At 48.3% G+C, this 20621-nt stretch overlaps 2 protein-coding genes and 1 pseudogene across 3 annotated transcripts in view; 1 reads left to right on the top strand and 2 right to left on the bottom strand.

Moving 5' to 3' along the window:
• Positions 1 to 2241: 2241 nt before the first annotated feature.
• Positions 2242 to 16158, bottom strand: LOC135827160 (putative uncharacterized protein DDB_G0271606; annotated as a pseudogene).
• A 116-nt stretch (positions 16159 to 16274) lies between these two features.
• On the top strand, positions 16275 to 16989 carry LOC135827162 (uncharacterized). Its single transcript, XM_065339687.1, has 2 exons — positions 16275 to 16883; positions 16951 to 16989. Exons 1-2 carry the CDS (start codon positions 16275 to 16277, stop codon positions 16987 to 16989), a joined length of 648 nt encoding a protein of 215 aa, XP_065195759.1.
• LOC135827419 (uncharacterized) overlaps positions 16791 to 20621 on the bottom strand; it is a 101357-nt gene continuing 97526 nt past the window's right edge. For both annotated transcript variants that reach the window (XM_065339908.1, XM_065339907.1), the window contains one exon: positions 16791 to 19874. In XM_065339908.1, the coding sequence (XP_065195980.1) occupies positions 17011 to 19874 (2864 nt within the window). In that variant the 3' untranslated portion in view covers positions 16791 to 17010. The remainder of the gene's footprint in view (positions 19875 to 20621) is intronic.

Raw genomic sequence — 20621 nt, forward strand, 5'->3', positions numbered from 1 at the left:
TACATATACATGCCAGTCACTTTCACTGGCAGGGTCAAAGATTAGTACTCGAAAGTGTCGCACGCGCTAAATACGACTCGGATTGCTGTTTTTTGTGAAAGGCACAAAATGAATGGCGCGTTTAAAAAAATGACGCATATTGCGCTTGATATCCGGGTTGAAATTTTTATTTTCGAGTTTATAGGGGCTGTACGGTATACCAGGGAGTAGTAAAATATTTTACGACATGGGTCACAGTCGAACACACAAAAAACAGCAATCCGAGTCGTATTTAGCGCGTGCGACACTTTCGAGTACTAATCTTTGACCCTGCCAGTGAAAGTGACTGGCATGTAGTGATACGCGCCTGATACGCGCTGAAACTTCCAACATGTTGGAATTTCCATTTCGGCGCGTTTCCGTACGCATGGCGCCCCAAAATTACTCGGCAAAAAGCGCGAATGGGTCGGCCGCGGCGCCGAGATGTTTGGTAAAATCAAGAGTACGTACGAGTTCGTACTCTTGCCTTTTTAGTCTTGGTAAAATCGAAAGCTGGTAGCTGGTTGTCAGGTACTCTTGGTAAAATCAAGAGTACATAACCAAAAATGACTGTACTCTTGGTAAAATCGATGCCTGATACGGATTACTAGTAGTATAGTACATGTACCTTGTTTCTTCCAAAATCATATCGATCCACAGTGAATCCCAGTGATAATAATTCGTGGACATGATCTCGTCCTGGCAGTGTATCATGCTGAACGGGTAAGAAACAACTAACTTCACTGAGGATCGATATGATTTTGGAAGAACCCAGGGACACAATGTGTCATGTATAAAACCCGTGTTGCCTGAAACCGACCCTGCGATTTTTATGAAACGTTACACAAGAGAGCTAGAGAGTAAGCTTTGTCGCAACGCTGAGTTTCACGTGTTACCAAGACTCAAGCAAGAGTATTAACTATTATCATGATTATAACCCCCCACCCCAGAGTGACTGTGCAACTCTGCATATGGGGTCTCCAACGGCGAAAACTCACATCACGTGTCTCATTTACGTTCGTACTACACAGTACGCACTGCACTGTATAGCGTGCTCGCAATCCGAATATCTGCCATGATCATGCTGGGGATTTGCATACCCGCAGCGAGTTTCTCGGAGGCCGAGTCTTTTTTTTATTACTCCGCTGCTCGCTAAAATCGGGCTTGAAACCTACACCTGCGACACTGCACCACGTCACGATGTGAGTTTTCGCCGTCGGAGCCTGGTACCCCATAGAAAGGGTATCAGGAGTTGCACACCCTTAAGGCCTTGGGGGGTTATAAACTCTTGGTATTACTACGATCATCAGGCAACGTGAAACGTTATACGGGATCGGTGGATAAAAAATACGGTTTTCCGGAGCAAAACTCCCAGTGGAGCAACATGTCGGGCTGCAGGTTTCTAGTGCCAGGCTCGGCAAAATATCGAAGATTTCGCAGCAAAATATCGAGGCAAGCGGAGCCTGAGAATCTGTCTGGGCCGCCTACCTCGCGTACAGTCTGCCCCGATGCAAAGCTCGCTGTGTTTATTAGTAAATTATTACGGAGGGCACTCGGGGGGGGGGGGGGGGGTCAAATGAGGGAGCAGCTGACTGGTACAAACACCAGGTCCGCAGATGTACAGATTTATTATGATCGTATACATTGTACATACATGGGTACATACATGGGTCACAGTCGAACACACATACCATGTATCATGTATACGCCCGTCTCAAGAGAAGCACGCAAATCTGCAAATGCACTGGATGTGCACCCACAGATTTTCTCTTATACTGGTCGGCGATTCACGTTATCGTATGGTTGTCGATCCATGCAAGCGTATGGTCGTCGATCCATGCTATCATATGACCGTCAATTCATGCCACCGTATGTTCGTCGATTCGTGCAGTCGTATGGTCGTCGATTCATGCCATTGTATGGTCTGCGATTCACGCAATCGCATACCGTCATCGATTCATGCAATCGCATACCGTCATCGATTCATGCAATCGCATACCGTCATCGATTCCTGATATACACTATACAGTCATCGGTTCATGCCATCGTACGGTCGTCAATTCACACTATGGTATAAAGTCATCGATTCATGCAATCGTATGGTCGTGAACTCACGCAATCGTACACAGTCATCGATTCATGCCATCGTATGGTCGTCGATTTGTGCAATTGCATGGTCGTCAATTCGTGCAAGCTCGTGCACGCAACACGGTCGTGCACAAATGTTTGATTGGGTATACTGCAGCCAAGCCATTGATGATGACGAATCTTCCTTCACTGCCATAGATCTACCACAGCCAACAGCAGACCATGACGAAGATTCGTTTGCAAGTACATCAAACACAACCCGACCAATGGATTTTGAAGGAAAGGACGCGGAATAGAGCAGGCGGACGACTTGCAATGGTTGGGACCACACAATGACTATGTATCTGTGGAATGTGCCAGCAGTGGAGAAGTCCCAGCTTAGCTGTCACATCATCTCCACTTCCTTATACAGTGTCACACAGAACTACATACTATACTAGATCACTATGCTGTATGTATAGCTGTTACACTATAGCTGAGGGGAGAGAGAGAGAGAGAGAGAGAGAGAGAGAGAGAGAGAGAGAGAGAGAGAGAGAGAGAGAGAGAGAGAGAGAGAGAGAGAGAGACAGAGAGAGAGAGAGAGAGAGAGGAAGAGGAAGAGGGAGAGGGAGAGAGAGAGGGAGAGAGAGAGAGGAAGAGGAAGAGGGAGAGGGAGAGAGAGAGGGAGAGAGAGAGAGAGAGAGAGAGAGAGAGAGAGAGAGAGAGAGAGAGAGAGAGAGAGAGAGAGAGAGAGAGTGAGAGAGAGTGAGAGAGGGGAGAGAGAGAGAGAGATGGAGAGAGAGGAAGAGGAAGAGGGAGAGGGAGAGAGAGAGGGAGAGGGAGAGAGAGAGAGAGGGAGAGAGAGTGAGAGAGGGGAGAGAGAGAGAGAGAGAGAGAGAGATGGAGAGAGAGAGAGAGATGGAGAGAGAGAGTCTTTTTTGAACTCCAGACCTTGTTCAGGCTTCACTAGTCAGGCACCATCACCATGTCACTATTGCCGTCCGCAGCGCTGCTATTGATCTTGGCAACATCGTCACGGTTACTGATGTTGCTAATATCATCGTTGACCACTGTTTCTGCCATCACTGCTGCTACAGCTGTTGCCACCCTGACCGTTGTTGGGGCACTGCTGTTTCCCTCGTCATATTCGTTACTTTTCTTGCTATTGTCGTCACTGGGACTTCTCTTGCTCTCGTCACCAATGCCACTGCAGTTGTCGTAACCACTGCTACTGCTCCTGGTGCTGCTACTGCTCCTGGTGCTGCTACTGCTCCTGGTGCAGTTACTGCTGCTGGCGCTGCTACTGCTGCTGGTGCTGCTACTGCTGCTGGTGCTGCTACTGCTGCTGGTGCAGTTACTGCTCCTGGTGCTGCTACTGCTCCTGGTGCTGCTGCTGCTCCTCCTGCAAACATAGCTGGCCCTGCTGGTGGTATTCCCGCTGATGGTCCTGCTGGTGTTATCGTCACTGCTGGTCCTGCTGGTGTTATGGCATCACTGCTGGTCCTGCTGGTGTTATGGCATTACTGCTGGTTCTGCTGGTGTTATGGCATTACTGCTGGTTCTGCTGGTGGTATCCTCACATCCACTACTGCGTACTGAGCACTGGTATCGCTGCCATTACTACTGCCATGGGCCTGCTGCTACCCACATCATCACAGCCGCCGTGACTGCGGTTGCCATAGTGACTGCTGCTACCAACATAATCACAGCCGCCATGACTGCGGTTGCCGTAGTGACTGCTGCTACCCGCATCATCACAGCCGCCGTGACTGTGGTTGCCATAGTGACTGCTGCTACTACAGCTGCTGATGTCATCACTGCTGCTAATGCTGTTGCTAACGTCATCACTGCTGCTACTGCTGCTGCTGTTGTCACCGCTGGACGCTGGTACTGATCCTGCCAACGTCACTATTGTTACTGTCTGGGGTGATGGCGGTGGCCTTGGAGTGCTTGTTTAGGTCACTCAACGACGCCATGGTCTTCTCAACGGAGAACTCAGCATTGTCGATCTTGAACAAGTCAGACTGGACACAAAAGGCAGGGCAAAACAGACAACACCAAGCAGTTACACGCACAATGCTGATGATGGCCGGCCACTGAGAACTCTTTTTCCTAAACATAAATAATTATATCCATGCATAGAGAAGCATGACTCACATCGTCACTTTCTGTGACGTCCAGGTTGCCTACAGACACGTCGGACGGCCTCCGCACTCTGCTTCAAATGACTACAAACAAGAAAAAGAACGCTTCAGTCGCGATCATAGTGGTCTCCTCGAATACATGCAGGCGCTTGCCTTTTTCAGATTGTCGGACGGCCTCCGCACTCTGCTTCAAATGACTACAAACAAGAAAAAGAACGGCTCAGTCGCGATCATAGTGGTCTCCTCGAATACATGCAGGCGCTTGCCTTTTTCAGACTGGTCCTCTGGGGCAGGATTTACTGGATTCGCAATCATTAGCTCTCGAATTTGAGACCGGTTTCACTCAGCTGCAATCACGTGAAGTTTGCCATATACCGTAATGTCGCGTAATAAAGCCTGGCGTATTCCTGTAGAAGCCGATGTAAGGGCTAGGCTTCTATTCACAACAGGCTTCTATTCAAACCAGGTATTTCTATGTATGTCAACACTAACACCAGGCTTATGTACTGCCAGTGCATGTTGAGAATCAGGCTTCTATTCAAACCAGGTATTTCTATGTATGTCAACACTAAAACCAGGCTTATGTACTGCCAGTGCATGTTGAGAATCAGGCTTGTATTCAAAGCAGGTTTCTATACAAGACATGCTTTAACACAAGACACTACGGTATGTTGCAGTAACTATGTGCCAGGGTCGTAAACTACAGGGCCAGAGCAAAGGCTTCTGCGAGCAAAATATCACAGCTCGCTTTGCAGTGTTTGTGTGAAAACGAATGCACGGGAGTGGTTTCATATCGGTCACGCGACCACCGTATGACGCACATAAAGGCCCATGCGCTTCTGAGTGAATTTTTGCGTTATTTTCTATTTTTTGGGTCGTTTTGTCTCACACATAGGCGTATGCGCTTGAGTTGCTAGTGTACCGGTACCGTGCATGATTACACACATAGTGCAATACTAGTACCGCAATGCACATTAAACTTTGTGAAAATGGTGTTTTTCTGGTGTCTGTTTGTCGCGGGATGGACTGCATGTAGGTTCACTAATAAGCCCATGCGCTTATTTGTGAGGGTGCGCTCGTATGCGCGGGTATAGGCACATGCTCTTATATGCGCGTCACTACGGTATATTTGTGCAGAAAGTAATCATGCCGTGTGGACAGTGGAACCAACATGGCAACCGACATTGTGTAACCCATACATGCATGGGTTGCGTGGAACTTGGAACCCACATGGCCGATATTGTGTGACCCATACATGCATGGGTTGTGTGGAGTTGAAACCAACATGGCCACCAACATCATGTGACCCATAGATGCATGGGTTGTGTGGAGTTGAAACCAACATGGCCACCGACATTGTGTGACCCATAGATGCATGGGTTGTGTGGAGTTGAAACCAACATGGCTGCCCTGTATGGTCACATGTGATAGATATGAGACCACTGTATAGTCATTGGCTAGTTTAGTACGATTCTCGGTGTGCATACACACAGCTCTGATCGTGGAAAGTTAGCCAAGCATAGAAAAACAGTCATGGGCTTGACAACAGGCCGTGGGTTGCAAAAGCAAAGATCAACGGCCTGGATTTGAACGCAGCACGCTTGTTTTTCTGGGATAGTGTGCCACCGACTAGGCTACTGAGAATCACACACACATGCCCGCCGTCCATTTTCCCTGGGGAACAACCATGGTTTTTTTTCAAAATAATTATGGTTACCCCCCCCCCCCCACACACACACATAGAAAAATGAATCAGAAGCGATACAGGATTTGGAAACAGGCAAAACTAAGAACTTCCTCTGCATTACGATCAACACATGGTGTCTGACGTAACATTTTTTCCCCAAAGGACAGTACCTGTGTCAGAACAAGGGTGTCCACAACGGCACCTCCAAATCACCACATCTGCACCCGCCCACAACCCCCCCCCCCCCCACCCACCCATACACAGTGGCACAGATGCATACACCATGTGCACACAGACACACACATACCCCTCCCCTCCCCCCCTTACACACACACACACATCCCCCCCCCCCCCTACACGCATCCCCCCCCCCCACACACACACGCATGCCCCCTCCCCCCACACGCATCCCCCCACACACACACGCATCCCCCTCCATACACACATACCCCACCCCCCACACACACACGCATGCCCCCTCCCCCCACACGCATCCCCCCCCCACACAAACGCATCCCCCTCCATACACACATACCCCCCCCCCCCACACACACACACGTACCCCCACACACATGCACCCCCCCCCCCTCCCCTCCACACACACACGTACCCCCTCCCCCACCACACGCATCCCCCTCTCCACCCCCCCCCCCCCCCACACACACACGTACCCCCCCCACACACACACACACGCACCCCCCTCCCCCCTCTCCACACACACACACACACACACACGTACACACAGAGAGAAGACCATCAAACTACTAGGCATACCTTGATCGGGGCATCCAGCTGCAACACTTTCTCGGGAAACGTAATTCGCACGAGCTTCTCGGCCTCGGAGAACAACTCCTGCTTGAAGGCATCGAGAGTTTGCGGCTGGTGAATGTCACATGACGCCAAAAGCAAAGGAAAGTAAAAAGAATGAAAGGCTTAGTTATACAATATTTGAACAGGCGGTGAGGTGACAAAAGTTTCAAAAAACAAAATCAGCTGAAGTGTCGTGTCACGAAGGTTTTATTGACATGTCACGAACAAATTCTAGAGAAAGTGGTGATGGACAAAGAAACAACTAGGATGGAAATGTATCACCACTTTCTCTAGAATTTTTTGTTTTTTTTTGTTCGTGACATCTCAATAAAACCTTCGTGACACGACGCTTCAGCTGATTCTGTTTTTTGCTATCCTTAAACAGTATTTGGTACAGTATTTGGTGTCACGTGTTGCCAACTATGAATGCATTCTCTCCACACCCCAGGTATGATGGCTGGGCGTATCTTGAGCAAAGGGAGTACTCTGGCAAACTGTGCTGCTCACAACTGAATGGAAAGAGCAGATCACTTGTGATCGAGCTACACATAATCACTAAACTGATAAATCGATCATAATGATATCAGCTAAGCCATTTGAAAAGATCGTAGTCGTTTCAATACACACCAATACACACACACACACACACACACACACACACACACACACACACACACACACACACACACACACACACACACACACACACACACAACAACAACAACAACAACAACAAACACACACACACACACACACACACACATACCTTGGACCTTGGACGCGCTGCCATATTCTGGCAATGCGGACACTATGGGGGGTTGAGCACACACATACACACACACACACACACACACACACACACAAATGCACCACACACACACACCACACACACCACACATACACACACACACACATGCACCACACACACACGCACACACCACACACACACACACACACACACCACACACACACGCCACACACACACACACCACACACACACGCACGCACACACACACACACACACACACACGCACACACACTCACACACACACACATAACAAACACACACGATTAGAGACTTAACAAATAATTTCGTATCTCCACTTCTACACACAGGACAGTTACAAACGACCGCTCTACTTGTTCAAGAAGACCTTGGCTATCGACTCATCACATCCTTTTGTGTCCGTGAAGATAGATGTCGCCAGGGCGAAGCCCGAAGTGCGCGCGCTCGGACAAGCAATTGTCACGAGTTGAAAACATGAAGTATGCGCGTCGCGGGTTTCTCCATTTTTTTCGCAGCAACCCATGCGTATTAGATATCAAGACATCGAGATTTTCAGTGGCTTTCAGGTCAACTTTGTCCGAATTTCCTGCGTTGAAAGTTGCCGGCACTGCCATCGCTCGCGCGCGCGCGCGTGGGAAAGCACAAATGATACGAAAATGCAGAAAACGAACTTCGCTCACGTACCGTCGCGAGGAAGACCATTTTCGGTACATTTTCTCTTCATAGTTGTCTGGCTGGCCTGGATATCTATCTTTCCAGAGAACCAGCCACACTAACTCCGAGCTCTACTCAACTGATCCCAAGTTTTGGTACAGTAATGTACATGTTGCAGGGAAGCATATCCACGAACTTTGCTGAACTGCTTTTGTTCCTATGAACCCAATTTCTTTATCACAGTGACAACTTAGGATGTGGATAAAAAAGTCACCAAGTTTTTTTTCTTTCCGGAGGAAGTACTACTGGAGTCAGACTGTGGAAAGTTGAACTTGAGGGGTTATGCAAAATTATCACAAATTACTTGGTCCGCCCAGTTAAAATTGGCGCTTATCTTCACACTTGTCTCAGGAAAGAAATACGAATATTTGAAGCAAGCCACGATCACAAAGCACTATATACATGATTATTTACATGTCAGTAAGCAACTCAGTCGAAAATTCAAGCAAGTTACACATCCTCCTCGCCACTATCGTCGCTAGAGGAAGAGCTCAAAACGTACGATCCGGACAGTTGCTGCACGGGTCGTTTCATAGCTTGTTCCACTTCTCCTCGTCTCGAATCACGCTCAAAGGGAGTGCGTGCCTGTCACCTTCCCATCAGAAGCTGAGTGAGACTGCCCGCATGTTGACTGTAAGTGTTATCCCCGTTCGTCGCAACAATGCGTCTTTGTTTGAGACAAAAAAGGCAACGCCATATCAGTGTCCTTTTTTCAAATCGCCTCTTGCGCTTGTGGTACTTGCTGATCAGCACCCGTACCCACGCGAGCCGCTGGCGCTTGAAGATCTACATATACATGCAGCGCGCAGTGATAGCTTCCGCTTGATGTAGCACCTCAGTGACCTGTGCGTACTGCACTTACAACGCCGTGCACCAGGCTTTTCGGCTAGTTTCCTAAAAGTCCTTTGCACGAGTGTTTCTCTCAGGACTTGGTGTCTTTGATTAGCTCCTTTGCCCTCTCCTCTGTGAGCTTCAAAGTGTGTCCGCCGGATTGGTCTCACTTACTGGAGATATCGACATGAGCTGCAGTTTCTTCGTCAGCGATTTGCTGGTGATAGCCCTTCACTAGGCGCTGTACTGTGCAAGCACTGAAAATCAAGCTCGCGAAGCGCTTTTTGAGCTTTTCTATACCTCCCCGGGGTAATGAATCCTTGCCATCAGACAGCTGGAAGTAGACAGAAACTGTATTCTCCATCGCTCTGAAATGCGAACATCCTGACCTATTTTACGGACTCGAGCGGAGGTTGCAGTGTTTTCTTGCGCTGACGGAAGTGTTCGTCGGCGGCAGCTCCGTCAAAAAGACTCAAACGAACCGATCGCAACTTCTGTGATGGTTTGTGCTGCCATGTCGTCGGATGCAATGGTCAAGGGTTATGTTCGGATGGTGAGTTTTTAGCTCCTGCCTTTCCATCTATGGAATAGCCTTTCGGCCACTTTTGTAAGTATTGGTGGACCTGGAACTAGTCCCAGCCCTAATATGGTGGAGAACTCAAATATGGACCTGGCCTTGCTGCTGGATGGGGAGATTCGTGACTTGGCCAAAAAGTCAGGACTTGCAGGTGTGGACTCGTTGGCCCGACCGGACCTTGTACTTCAACTTCGCGCCATGGACATCGGCAAATCAGGTATGCCAGCGCTAGTGAGCTCTATCAGTGCACTGTCCTCGACTATCACTGCATTAACTGTGGAAATGGTATCCCTCAGGGAGGACAGGGATAGGGAAGTTAGAGAAATGAAAGCAACCATTGATGGCCTCGTGGCGAAGATGATACACCTTGAGGAAGGCGGGAGTCCAAACCTGATTGCACAATCTACAACCCCGAGTACAACGTACAGTAGTGTAGCTAGTTCAGGTAGTACAGGGGCTGGGGTGAGGGAAACCGTCACTCGGACTCGTACTCCCCCCAACGCACACTCTACCAACCGTACCCGCACTTCCCAAACATCGACACATGTACACCAGACCTCATCACGCACTGAAACACCACCGGCTGCACCAACCAGATCAACATTGGCTACAACTAGTACAAGTGAAAATACGGGAAGCAGTTCGGATGGCTGGGCCGAAGTTGTACGGCGTCGGGTCACGTCCCGGTACGTGAAGCCTGTGGCCCCAGCTAACCCCAACATCCTTACAGGCGTAGAAAAAGTCGCGAAATCTGTGTTCTACGTGGGCAATGTCCACATGGAGTGTAGCGCTAACGCAATTACTGACTGGTGCAAGGACCGTGAGGTTGAGGTGCTCAATTGCAGTATTAGCGAATCCCGGACCTTTGGCACAGCATATGCACGACTGACTGTCCTAGCGACGGATGAAGGCAAAATACTCAGTGCAGGATTTTGGCCGGCAACAATTAGCCACACCGTCCGTAAGTGGCGCTTTGCCGACGGTACCAATGTGACGGAACGTGGTGGTGATAGTTCCTCGTCATAATCATGTTGTCTATGTCTTCCCTCAACTTGCATGCTACCCCATTCTACCCCAGATCAGAATCCGACCTAACGCTGATAACCATGAATTGTCGGTCTCTCGTCAATAAATTAGCTGAACTTTCGATTGTTCTGGAGAGCACTAAGCCAAGTATTGTTTGCCTCACGGAGACCTGGCTGTGCCCATCTGTTTCCGTGCATGTACCGGGCTATTCCTGTTTCAGAAGAGACAGACCAGCACACGAGAACAGAAATGCACACTCTTTCACTAGAGGATATGGTGGTGTCGCGGTGCTTGTCCGGACTGATGCTTTTCAACATATTCTCCACAGGCCCGACCTGCAGCGTCAGGGCTGTGAATCTACCTGGGTGGAAGTTAAGTCTCCATGCACCCCTAACCCTATTCTTGTATGTTGCATGTATCGACCCCCTTCCCAAACGGCGGTACAATTGTCCTTCTTCTCGGATATGCTGGTCGATGCTATACAGTCCTCTTGCTATGACGAGTGTGACTTCTTCCTGACGGGGGATTTTAATGCCAAACATAATGATTGGTGCTCTTCTGACTCCACCTCTACAGCCGGTACCAACCTACAGACAGTTTTTTCAATGCTTGGGCTCCAACAACTAGTGAGTTTCCCAACATACACTTCATCAGCGGGTGCCAACTCATGTCTTGACTTGTTGGTAACCAACAAACCCCAACATGTCCTCTCAGTCGACCACGCAGCTCCTCTTGGCACATCTGATCATCTGCAGGTTGTTTGTACGCTCAACTATGCATCGTGCTCGACACCACAAGCGACTGCTAAATCGTCCCTCCATCCCCAGGCTCAGTACAGGTATAAACAAGTGCCTACCCATGTCTGGCAGGTTGTGAATGAAGACTTGTCTAGGTTGGACTGGTCATTACTTCATCGGCATTCTGATGTTGATGATGCCATTGTCCTGTTTGATGCTTTACTACAGTCAGCATTCCATCGTCATCTGTTGCCTTACAAAGTTATTCCGCGGACAGGAGACTACATTAGGCCTCGTCCTACTATGCGGGATGCATCCCGACCCTGGATCACTCCGGACCTCAAGTGTGCTGTGAAACTGAAGCGAGATTTGTATAGCATTTATAGGAAGTATCCAACCAGTGAAAACTTCATTGCCTTTAAGCGCAAGCGTAACGAAGTGAAATGTTTGTCACGTACCCTCCATCGTCAGTATGTACAGTCGGTTCATGCCACCCTGTCTTCCCATGATCGCCCTAGTCTCCATCAATTTCTCCGCCATCTCCGTAAGAACTGTAGTCGGGAGCCGATCCGATCAATGACAGCTTCAGACGGCACGGTAGCAACAGATCCCGCAGACATAGCAGACATATTGAACACGCAGTTTACGTCGTTTGGACTTCCTGACGACCCTACGTGGCCTATACCACCACTCACCCCTTCACCCTCAATACCTGCGTCCCTCCTATCATTGTCGACTGGTACAGCCCAAGTGAGGAAATATCTCCGTAATCTGAAAACTGGCAAGTCCCCTGGTCAAGACGGAATTACCAACGAAGTTTGGAGAGCTCTTGCTCCGTCTGTTGCCTATCCTGTGTCAATTATCTTGAATATGTCATTTCGTGAAGGGAAATTCCCAGCCATGTGGAAAACTGCGGTAGTCGTGGCCACCTACAAAAATAGAGGACCACGCACCACCCCCAGCAACTATCGCCCTATCTCATTGCTCTCTACTTTATCAAAAGTGTGCGAACGTGTTGTATATGACATCATTTATGATCATGTTCGCATTTCACTTTCGCCAGCACAGTCGGGCTTTTGTCGGGGTGACTCCACCAGGTACCAGGTTACCCGCCTCGTGCAAGACATCCACACCGCCCGGAACGCCCATAACCATGTTGGTTTAGTTTTCTTCGATCTCGCAAAGGCCTTCGACACTGTTTGGCACAGGGGTCTCTTAGCTAAGCTGCGAACAGTATATCGCATTGATGGCAAGGCTATCGGCTGGCTCTCATCGTATCTCTCTAACCGACATCAGCTTGTACGCCTCTCAACTGTGTTATCGGAGCCTTTACCCGTTACTTCTGGAGTCCCCCAGGGTTCAATACTTGGGCCACTGCTATTTCTCCTGTATATTAATGACCTCCCCGATACTGCCCCTGGTGTCAGCCTTTTCGCTGATGACACAGCTCTGCTTTGCTCCAATGCTTGCCCTATACGCCTGCACAAAGCCATGCAAGATAGCATTGGGAAAGTTATAACCTGGATGCATGATTGGAAGTTGCAGCCAAACGTTGATAAAACGGCAGCTATGTACATTTCCCCCTCTCCCCCTTCCCTGCCACTTTGTTTTCCTTCTTCAAGTGTTGCTATTCGCATTGTTGAAGAGCATAAGCATCTTGGCGTTATTATTGACTCTAAATTGTCGTGGTCACCCCATGTGCAGTATGTCTGCAAGCGCACAAGCTCCATCCTTGGGGCTCTTCAAGCCCACTGTAGACATCTTCCTCTTTCTTGCAAACGCTTGTTTTATCGTTGCTATATATTGCCCTTACTTGACTACTGTGATACTGCTTGGTGTGGCATAACTACTACTGTATTGAACAAGCTAGAAACCCATAACCGCATGCTCCTTAAAATCTTATTTAGCAAAGATCGTCGCTTTCCCTCCGCTAGTCTTTACGAAATTGCCAAGATCAGTCCCCTTTCCACTCGACATAAGTACCACCTCTGTGTTCTCATACATAAAATATTACTAAATAAAATACCCTTGCATATGCAGGCTTATAATTGGTTCTCCGAAACACGGAACACCCGGAACTCACTCAGTCTCCCACGCGCTGCCTCCACCCTATTCACTAGATCCCCGATCTTTGCTGGCTATGTGTTTTGGGCAACATTACCAACGCAGGCCAAGACCAGCACGTCGATGGATAATTTTGTTGCTAAAATCTCTGCTCAATTATAGGTTTCATGTATATCCTGCTGGTTTGTCTCCTCCTTTGCCTTCTTTGCCTCTTATTTGTATTCTTTTATCTGTTTTACTGCTGTGGTTGGCTTTCACCCTTGTCTCAGTTTTATTGGCCGTCATCATGATGTGCCATGAGATAATGATATAAATACAAATACAAAAATCGGTGGTTCCATGCCGTGTGGCACAGGCAGAACACCAAAAAACCAAGTGAGAAGATAAGCGCCAATTTTGACTTGGCGGACCAAGTACTATTAAATTTTATAAATCTGCCCCCCCCCCCCCCATTTTCCCATCATTCTTCAGTTTTCCCAGCCATCATTCCTTGCCTTGAAAAGCACATGTTTAACCCTCTATTATTAAAAAGTGCCCGGGGGGGGGTAAGAAAAATTATTATTTTTGGAATTCATGAGAACTCAAATTTTTCGTAGCTCAGTTATATCTCCACGGATCTTTATAAACGATGGTTCTCTGGAAAAATGTCCAGGCCAGTCAGACAACTGTGAAGAGAAAATACAGCGAAAATAGTCTTCCTCGCGAGGGTACCTGAGCGAAGTTCGTTTTCTGCATTTTCGTAACATTTGTGCTTTCCTACGCGCGCGAGCGCGCGCGAGCGAACGCAGTACAGTCAACTTTCAACGCAGGAAATGCGGACAAAGTTGACCTGAAAGCCACTGAAAATCTCGATGTCTTGATATTTAATACGCATGGGTTGTCGCGAAAAAATGGAGAAACCCGCGATGCGCATACTTCATGTTTTCGACTCGTGACAATTGCTTGTCCGAGCGCGCGCACTTCAGGCTTCGCCCTGGCGACATCTATCTTCACGGACACAAAAGGATGTGATGAGTCGATAGCCAAGGTCTTCTTGAACAAGCAGAGTGGTCGTTTGTAACTCTCCTGCGTGTAGAAGTGGAGATACGAAATTATTTGTTAAGTCTCTAATCGTGTGTGTGTGCGTGCGTGCGTGCGTGCGTGGTGTGTGTGTGTGGTGTGGTGTGGTGTGGTGTGGTGTGTGTGTGTGTGTGTGTGTGTGTGTGTGTGTGTATTGGTGTCTATTGATATTAACGTGCAACTAGACTTGAGAGGGCATTGCAGAGTAGTTGCATACAATTTCAAAGTTGTACGGTTACCTGTAACTTGTATTCCTGCAGAGCTCAGGGCCTATCGTGTACACATCGTAGTGTAATTTGTATGCAACTTGTGTGCGATGCCCTCCCAAGTCTAGTTGCACGTTATTTGGCATATCATCTATTCACCAGAACAGACAGGTCTATCAAAGTCATGAAGTTTTTTGTTTCCGGAGGAAGCACTAGTCATACATCGGACCAAACTCATTGAAAGATAAGAATGAATCTAGCCGTTGTGCGACCGTTGAACATCTATTACGGAGAAATTTACACTTGGACATTTGCGAAATATTCGGGAGCAGTTGATAGATCAGCAAGGGAAACTTACACGTGTATTGACCGGGAAGACGTTGCAAATAGAATGCGAGTTCTTTCAAGTCCAGGTTTTGCACTTCTCTGACGTTGCTACCCATGTCACCAAATGTCGGCAACGAATTCACACACTTGCAGTGAGCATCGCCACCACTGTTGTTGATACCACTGTCTGTGTTGCAGCCATCACCACTGCTTCAGTTGTTGCTATGGTTATCTCTGGTACAGCTGTTGCTGCCTTCACCTTTCGTACTGCTGTTGCTATGGTCACTGATGCTGCTACTGTTGTCGAAGGCATATCCGCTGCTACAGCTGTTGCTGCAGGTATATTCGCAGCTACAGCCGTTGTTGAAGTCATATCCGCTGCAACTGCTGCAGCTGAAGTCATATCTGCTGCTACTGCTGTTGCTGAAGTCCGCTGCTACTGTTGCTGAAGTCACATCCGCTGCTACTGCTGTTGCTGAAGTCATATCCACTGCTATCGCTGGAGCTGAAGTCATATCCGCTGCTATCGCTGCAGCTGAAGTCATATCCGTTGCTACTGTCGCCGCTGTGTCTACTAATGTTGTGTTCACCTTTCTGTTGTTGCTGCTATTGTTGCTGCTGTTGCTGCTGTTGCTGCCGCTGCTGCTGCTGGTGCTGTTGCTGCTGCTGTTGCTGCTGCTGCTGATGCTGCTGCTGCTGCTGCTGTTGCTGCTATTGTTGCTGCTGTTGTTGTTGCTGCTGTTGCTGCCGCTGCTGCTGCTGGTGCTGTTGCTGCTGCTGTTGCTGCTGCTGCTGATGCTGCTGCTGCTGTTGCTGCTATTGTTGCTGCTGTTGTTGTTGCTGCTGTTGCTGCCGCTGCTGCTGCTGGTGCTGTTGCTGTTGCTGCTGCTGTTGCTGCTGCTGTTGCTGCTGCTGTTGCTTCTGCTGTTGCTGCTGCTGCTGCTGTTGCTGAGGTTGTTGGTGCTGCTGTTGCTGTTGCTGCTGCTTCTGCTGCTGTTGCTTTTGCTGCTGCTGTTGCTGTTTCTGCTGTTGCTGTTTCTGCTGCTGTTGCTGTTTCTGCTGCTGTTGTTGTTGCTGTTTTTGCTGTTGCTGCTGCTGTTGTTGGCAGTACTAGTACTGCATGCTTGCTGTGCCTTTGCCGCTGCTACTGCAGTTCTGCAATTGTCACCACTGGTACTGTGGTCATCGCTGTTGCTGATATTGCTGCTGCTGCTGCTGTAATGGCTTCCACTGCTCATGTAATCATCAATTCGGATATATCTTCCACCCGTGTCACCACTACAGCTACTGCTGTTGCGGTCATCACTACAGATACTGCTGTTGATGTCCTAGCTGCTACTGCTGTTGCTGTTATAGCTGCTACTGCTGTTGCTGTTATAGCTGCTACAGCAGTTGCTGTCATAGCTGCTAATGATGTTGCTGTCCTAGCTGCTACTGCTGTTGCTGTCATAGCTGCTACTGCAGTTGCTGTCATAGCTGCTACTACTGTTGCTGTCATAGCTGCTACTACTGTTGCTGTCCTAGCTGCTACTGCTGTTGCTGTCAAAGCTGCAACTACTGTTGCTGTCCTAGCTGCTACTGCTGTTACTGTCTTAGCTGCTACTGCAGTTGCTGTCATAGCTGCTACTTCTGTTGCTGCCATAGCTGCTACCGCTGTTGCTGTAATAGCTGCTAATGATGTTGCTGTCCTAGCTGATATTGCTGTTGCTGTCATAGCTGCTACTGCTGTTGCTGTCATAGCTGCTACTGCTGTTGCTGTCATAGCTGCTACTGCTGTTGCTGTCATAGCTGCTACTGCTGTTGCTGTGCTAGCTGCTACTGCTGTTGCGGTGATCAATGGTGCTACCTCTGTTGCAGTGATCACGGATGCTACCTCTGTTGCTGTCTTTACTGCAGATATTGCTGATGCTGCTGGGTGTGTGTGCATCATACTAGGCAGCATCAGAACCCCACACATCAGTATTTAATTTTCAAGTCCTTGAGGTATGACTGAGGTGATAGCAGTCGGGTGTAGTGCTCATTTTCCATCTTTTCATCTTCCATCTCTTCATCTTCCATCTTTTCATATTCCATCTCTTCTTCAGAAAACATGTAGAGCGTAGAGATATTCGTGTGGTTGTTCACAGCTGCAATGAAGTCTGTAGCCTGGCTGGCAGTGACATCATGGAAGTCATTGCCATAGAGGCACAACCAATTCAGCTGTGTCCAGCACTGTATACCAGTAGTAATGGCAGGTAGTGTTGTTGCTGTGAGGCCACATTCACTGATATACAGCTCTGTGAGATCGTTGCATGCTGATAGGCTGACCACAAACAGGGTGGTGGCATCATCTGCAGTCATGTCACTGAAGTCATTTCCACTAAGTTCCAACGCCTTCAGCTGTGTCCAGCACTGTATAATATGAGTAATGGCAGGTAGTGATCTTACTGTGAGCTGACAATGACCAAGACCGAGGTGTGCGAGATGCAGGCTGACCAAAGGCAGGGTGGTAGCATAATCTGCATTCATGTAACTCAAGTCATTATCCCGAAGACTCAACCTCTCCAGCTGTGGCAAGCACTGTAGAGCATTGATAATGGCAGGTAGTGATCTTGCTGTTAGGTCGCAGTCCCAAAGAGATAGGTTTGTTAGGTTTTTTAATGTTGACAGGGTGGTGGCACTAACGCCCGGGTCATTTATCTCCGTCATGGTGATAGAAGTGACACTTGTCATAGCAGACGGTGCATTCGCCATGGTAACTCCAGTAATGGGTGTAGGTTCGCACCGACCTACTTCGATGTCCTCAAGTTGTTTACAGGATGAGACAGCAGGAATGCCGTTGCCCACGATATTATCAGTACACTCGATCAGGTACAGTGAGTGTAGACTTTGATGAGACGCCTGAATGCACTGTTGAATCATATCAGAAACTGCAGTGTCCTTCACTCTATCCACGATCAGCATTTTTATTCCACTACACTGACCTAGTGAGCGTGGGAACTGATCTGCGTGGTCTGATGACCATCTATTCACTGTCACACGCTGTACAGCATCAGGGTGATGTTGCAGTGCTGTATTAATGGCACGGTGTTCAGCTGGATGTGAACTGCCATGCAGGCTGAGTTCATAGGAAGCAAGTAATGCTCTGATAGATTGCATCTGGCGATTGTTCATCTTCTGATGGTTAACAAGCTCTGAGTAGCACAGGTATGCAAGAATCTGACGTGACTTACTTACATCACCCTGTAGACTTGAGCCATCAGTATTCATGTACTGTCCACCAAGACTATCCTCACAATGCTGACGAAGCTCTGGACTGACATTTCCCAGAGACTGCAGAAGACTGTCTGGAAACTCATGGGAAAGAAGTACCTCAAGCTCGTCCATGTCCCCATCCCATTGCTTTGTTTTCTTCTTGGTCAGCAATGCGTTCAGCAAGTAGTCAGCCTGGTCCACAGTTTTCAGCTGGGCACACAGCAGAAACCAGAACGTTCTCATGTGCGCACTTTCCGCACCAAGACATTCAACGAGTCGTGTGATCCTGGTGTTAGTCATTGGCTTGTGGTGCGCTTGGAAGAGGGCAGCTAGGTATTCTTGCACTGTAAGGTGGCTGAAGCGATACTGCCTGAGTTCCTTCCTGGAAGGTGACTCTCCATCAGTCACAAGAAGACCAAGCCGCATCGCATCTTGACTGACCGAATGCTGCTGGATGTCGCTCTCATCGAATATCAGCTGCTTCTTCACAAGCATCCTGAACGCAAACTCTCCAATCTCAAACACTGACTTACGGATTTGCTCCGGTATTGAACTCCACTGCTTGTAACTGTTCCCACTTTTGCGTTCAAGGATCTGAATTATCATCTGGTCAAAGAGATCGGCTAAGCATCGCGGGATGTGATTTGAACAGTGGTACTGGATGCACACTTCCTTCGCAATGAACGGTGTGGCCATCATCCCCCGCAGGTATGAAGATCGTTCAACTTCAGTAATGAGCTTGCTGGCCTTCTTTGGTCGTAGGACTTTGTTGATATAGGTTTGAACGTCACCTGGACGGAAGCCAACCAGTTCGACATGTTGTCGATAGAAAGGCAATGCTGAAAGGCTGAAGGCATCGGCACAGGGCCGCGATGTGACAAGAATATGAGCACCCGGTAGCTCGTCCCCGATTATTACCCGATGAAGAAAGCTGCTCAAATCAGACAGGTTGGTCTCATCCAAGCCATCCAGGATAAGCGTTAGGCAATCAGGATGCTGACGTACGTAATCACAGATTACTTGGCGGTCATGGCTGTCCTCAATGCCAATTCCTTCCAAGTCAAGTATCTCACTCAGTGACTTAGCCTCACGCACATCTTTACGACGTAACTCCCTTGCCACAACCAGTTTCTTGCGTTTCCACAGCTGACCCATCGCCCATCGTAGAGGTGCAACCTTGGTAAATACAAACGTCTTGCCACATCCTGCACTGGCTACCGCCATTGTTCCCAGTGTCTCTCCTTGTTGTGTTGTATTGTCTTTCATCGTGTTGTTACCAAGTGACTCCAATTCAACTGATGTCATCTTCTCACCAGCATCAGTGAAAGCATGCTCGACTCTCCACATATCATAGCTTGATGCAACAAAGTTGTTTTGTTTGAACTCCTTACTCAGACTGGACTTGTTCAGCATCACCAAGTTGACTTGAACGTGTTCAACAGTTGGAGCCACACCAACCGGGAGCATTTCACTAGCAAAGGTATCCTTGGCACGGCAATACCGATCCTTGAGTAGTTTCTGTGCATGTAATACTTGTGAAGGTACATCATCCACATCTACACATTCCGTTGATAGTGACTTGCCACCTAACAACACAGAAAACAAGAAGAGAGATTTCATGTGACATTGTGCAAATCATTTTTACGTTGAATATTTTTGCCGTGCACTGGGTCTGCACTGGGTCTGCACTAAGGGCAGAAAGTTTTATGTCGCGACCAGGCTGGATTTGTGCATCCACTTGGATACACAAATTTGGATAAACTTGGATACAAACAATAAAAAGAGGATGAAAAAATGTTTTAACTCTGAGTTTCATGCACTAAGCGATCATCAGAAACCAGTAATGAGTTACTCCGGACACTGGTTTTTATACCCACAAAGTAAAAGTGTTCACCAGTGTCCAGTGTTTCTCATTACTGTTTTCTGATGATCACTTAGTGCATGAAAGTCAGAGTTAAAACATTTTTTTCATCCTCTTTTTATTGTCTGAGCTTCGGTATTGAGTATCCTACCCTGTTGGACCGCCTGGAGCCTCTCTGTTTTAAACTTGGATACAGTTTTTCATTGATCCACACACACACACACACACACACACACACACACACACACACACACACACACACACGACCCTTGGACGCCCATCGCTACTGCGATGATAGCGTGCGAGGTGAGTAATATGGGGAATGGCGCTTCAAGTCACCCATCCGGCGGAATGTTCGTCCATATATGCACTGAAAACTCTTTGCTAGATCTGGAGGAGGAAGACGAGGATGACGAGACAACTTCCTTCACTCTCCCCTGTCTTGTGCTACATCATACAGTGGTCCCTCTAT

This window comes from Sycon ciliatum, chromosome 11 (genome assembly GCF_964019385.1).
Source record: "Sycon ciliatum chromosome 11, ocSycCili1.1, whole genome shotgun sequence".
NCBI classification, from domain to species: Eukaryota; Metazoa; Porifera; class Calcarea; order Leucosolenida; family Sycettidae; genus Sycon; species Sycon ciliatum.

Coding starts and splice junctions, on each gene's coding strand:
- LOC135827162 (XM_065339687.1), top strand. CDS start 16,275: ATGGCTTCCACTGCTCATGTAATCATCAATTCGGATATATCTTCCACC. Junction 16,884..16,950: donor TAGCTGCTACTGCTGTTGCG/GTGATCAATGGT, acceptor TCTTTACTGCAG/ATATTGCTGATGCTGCTGGG.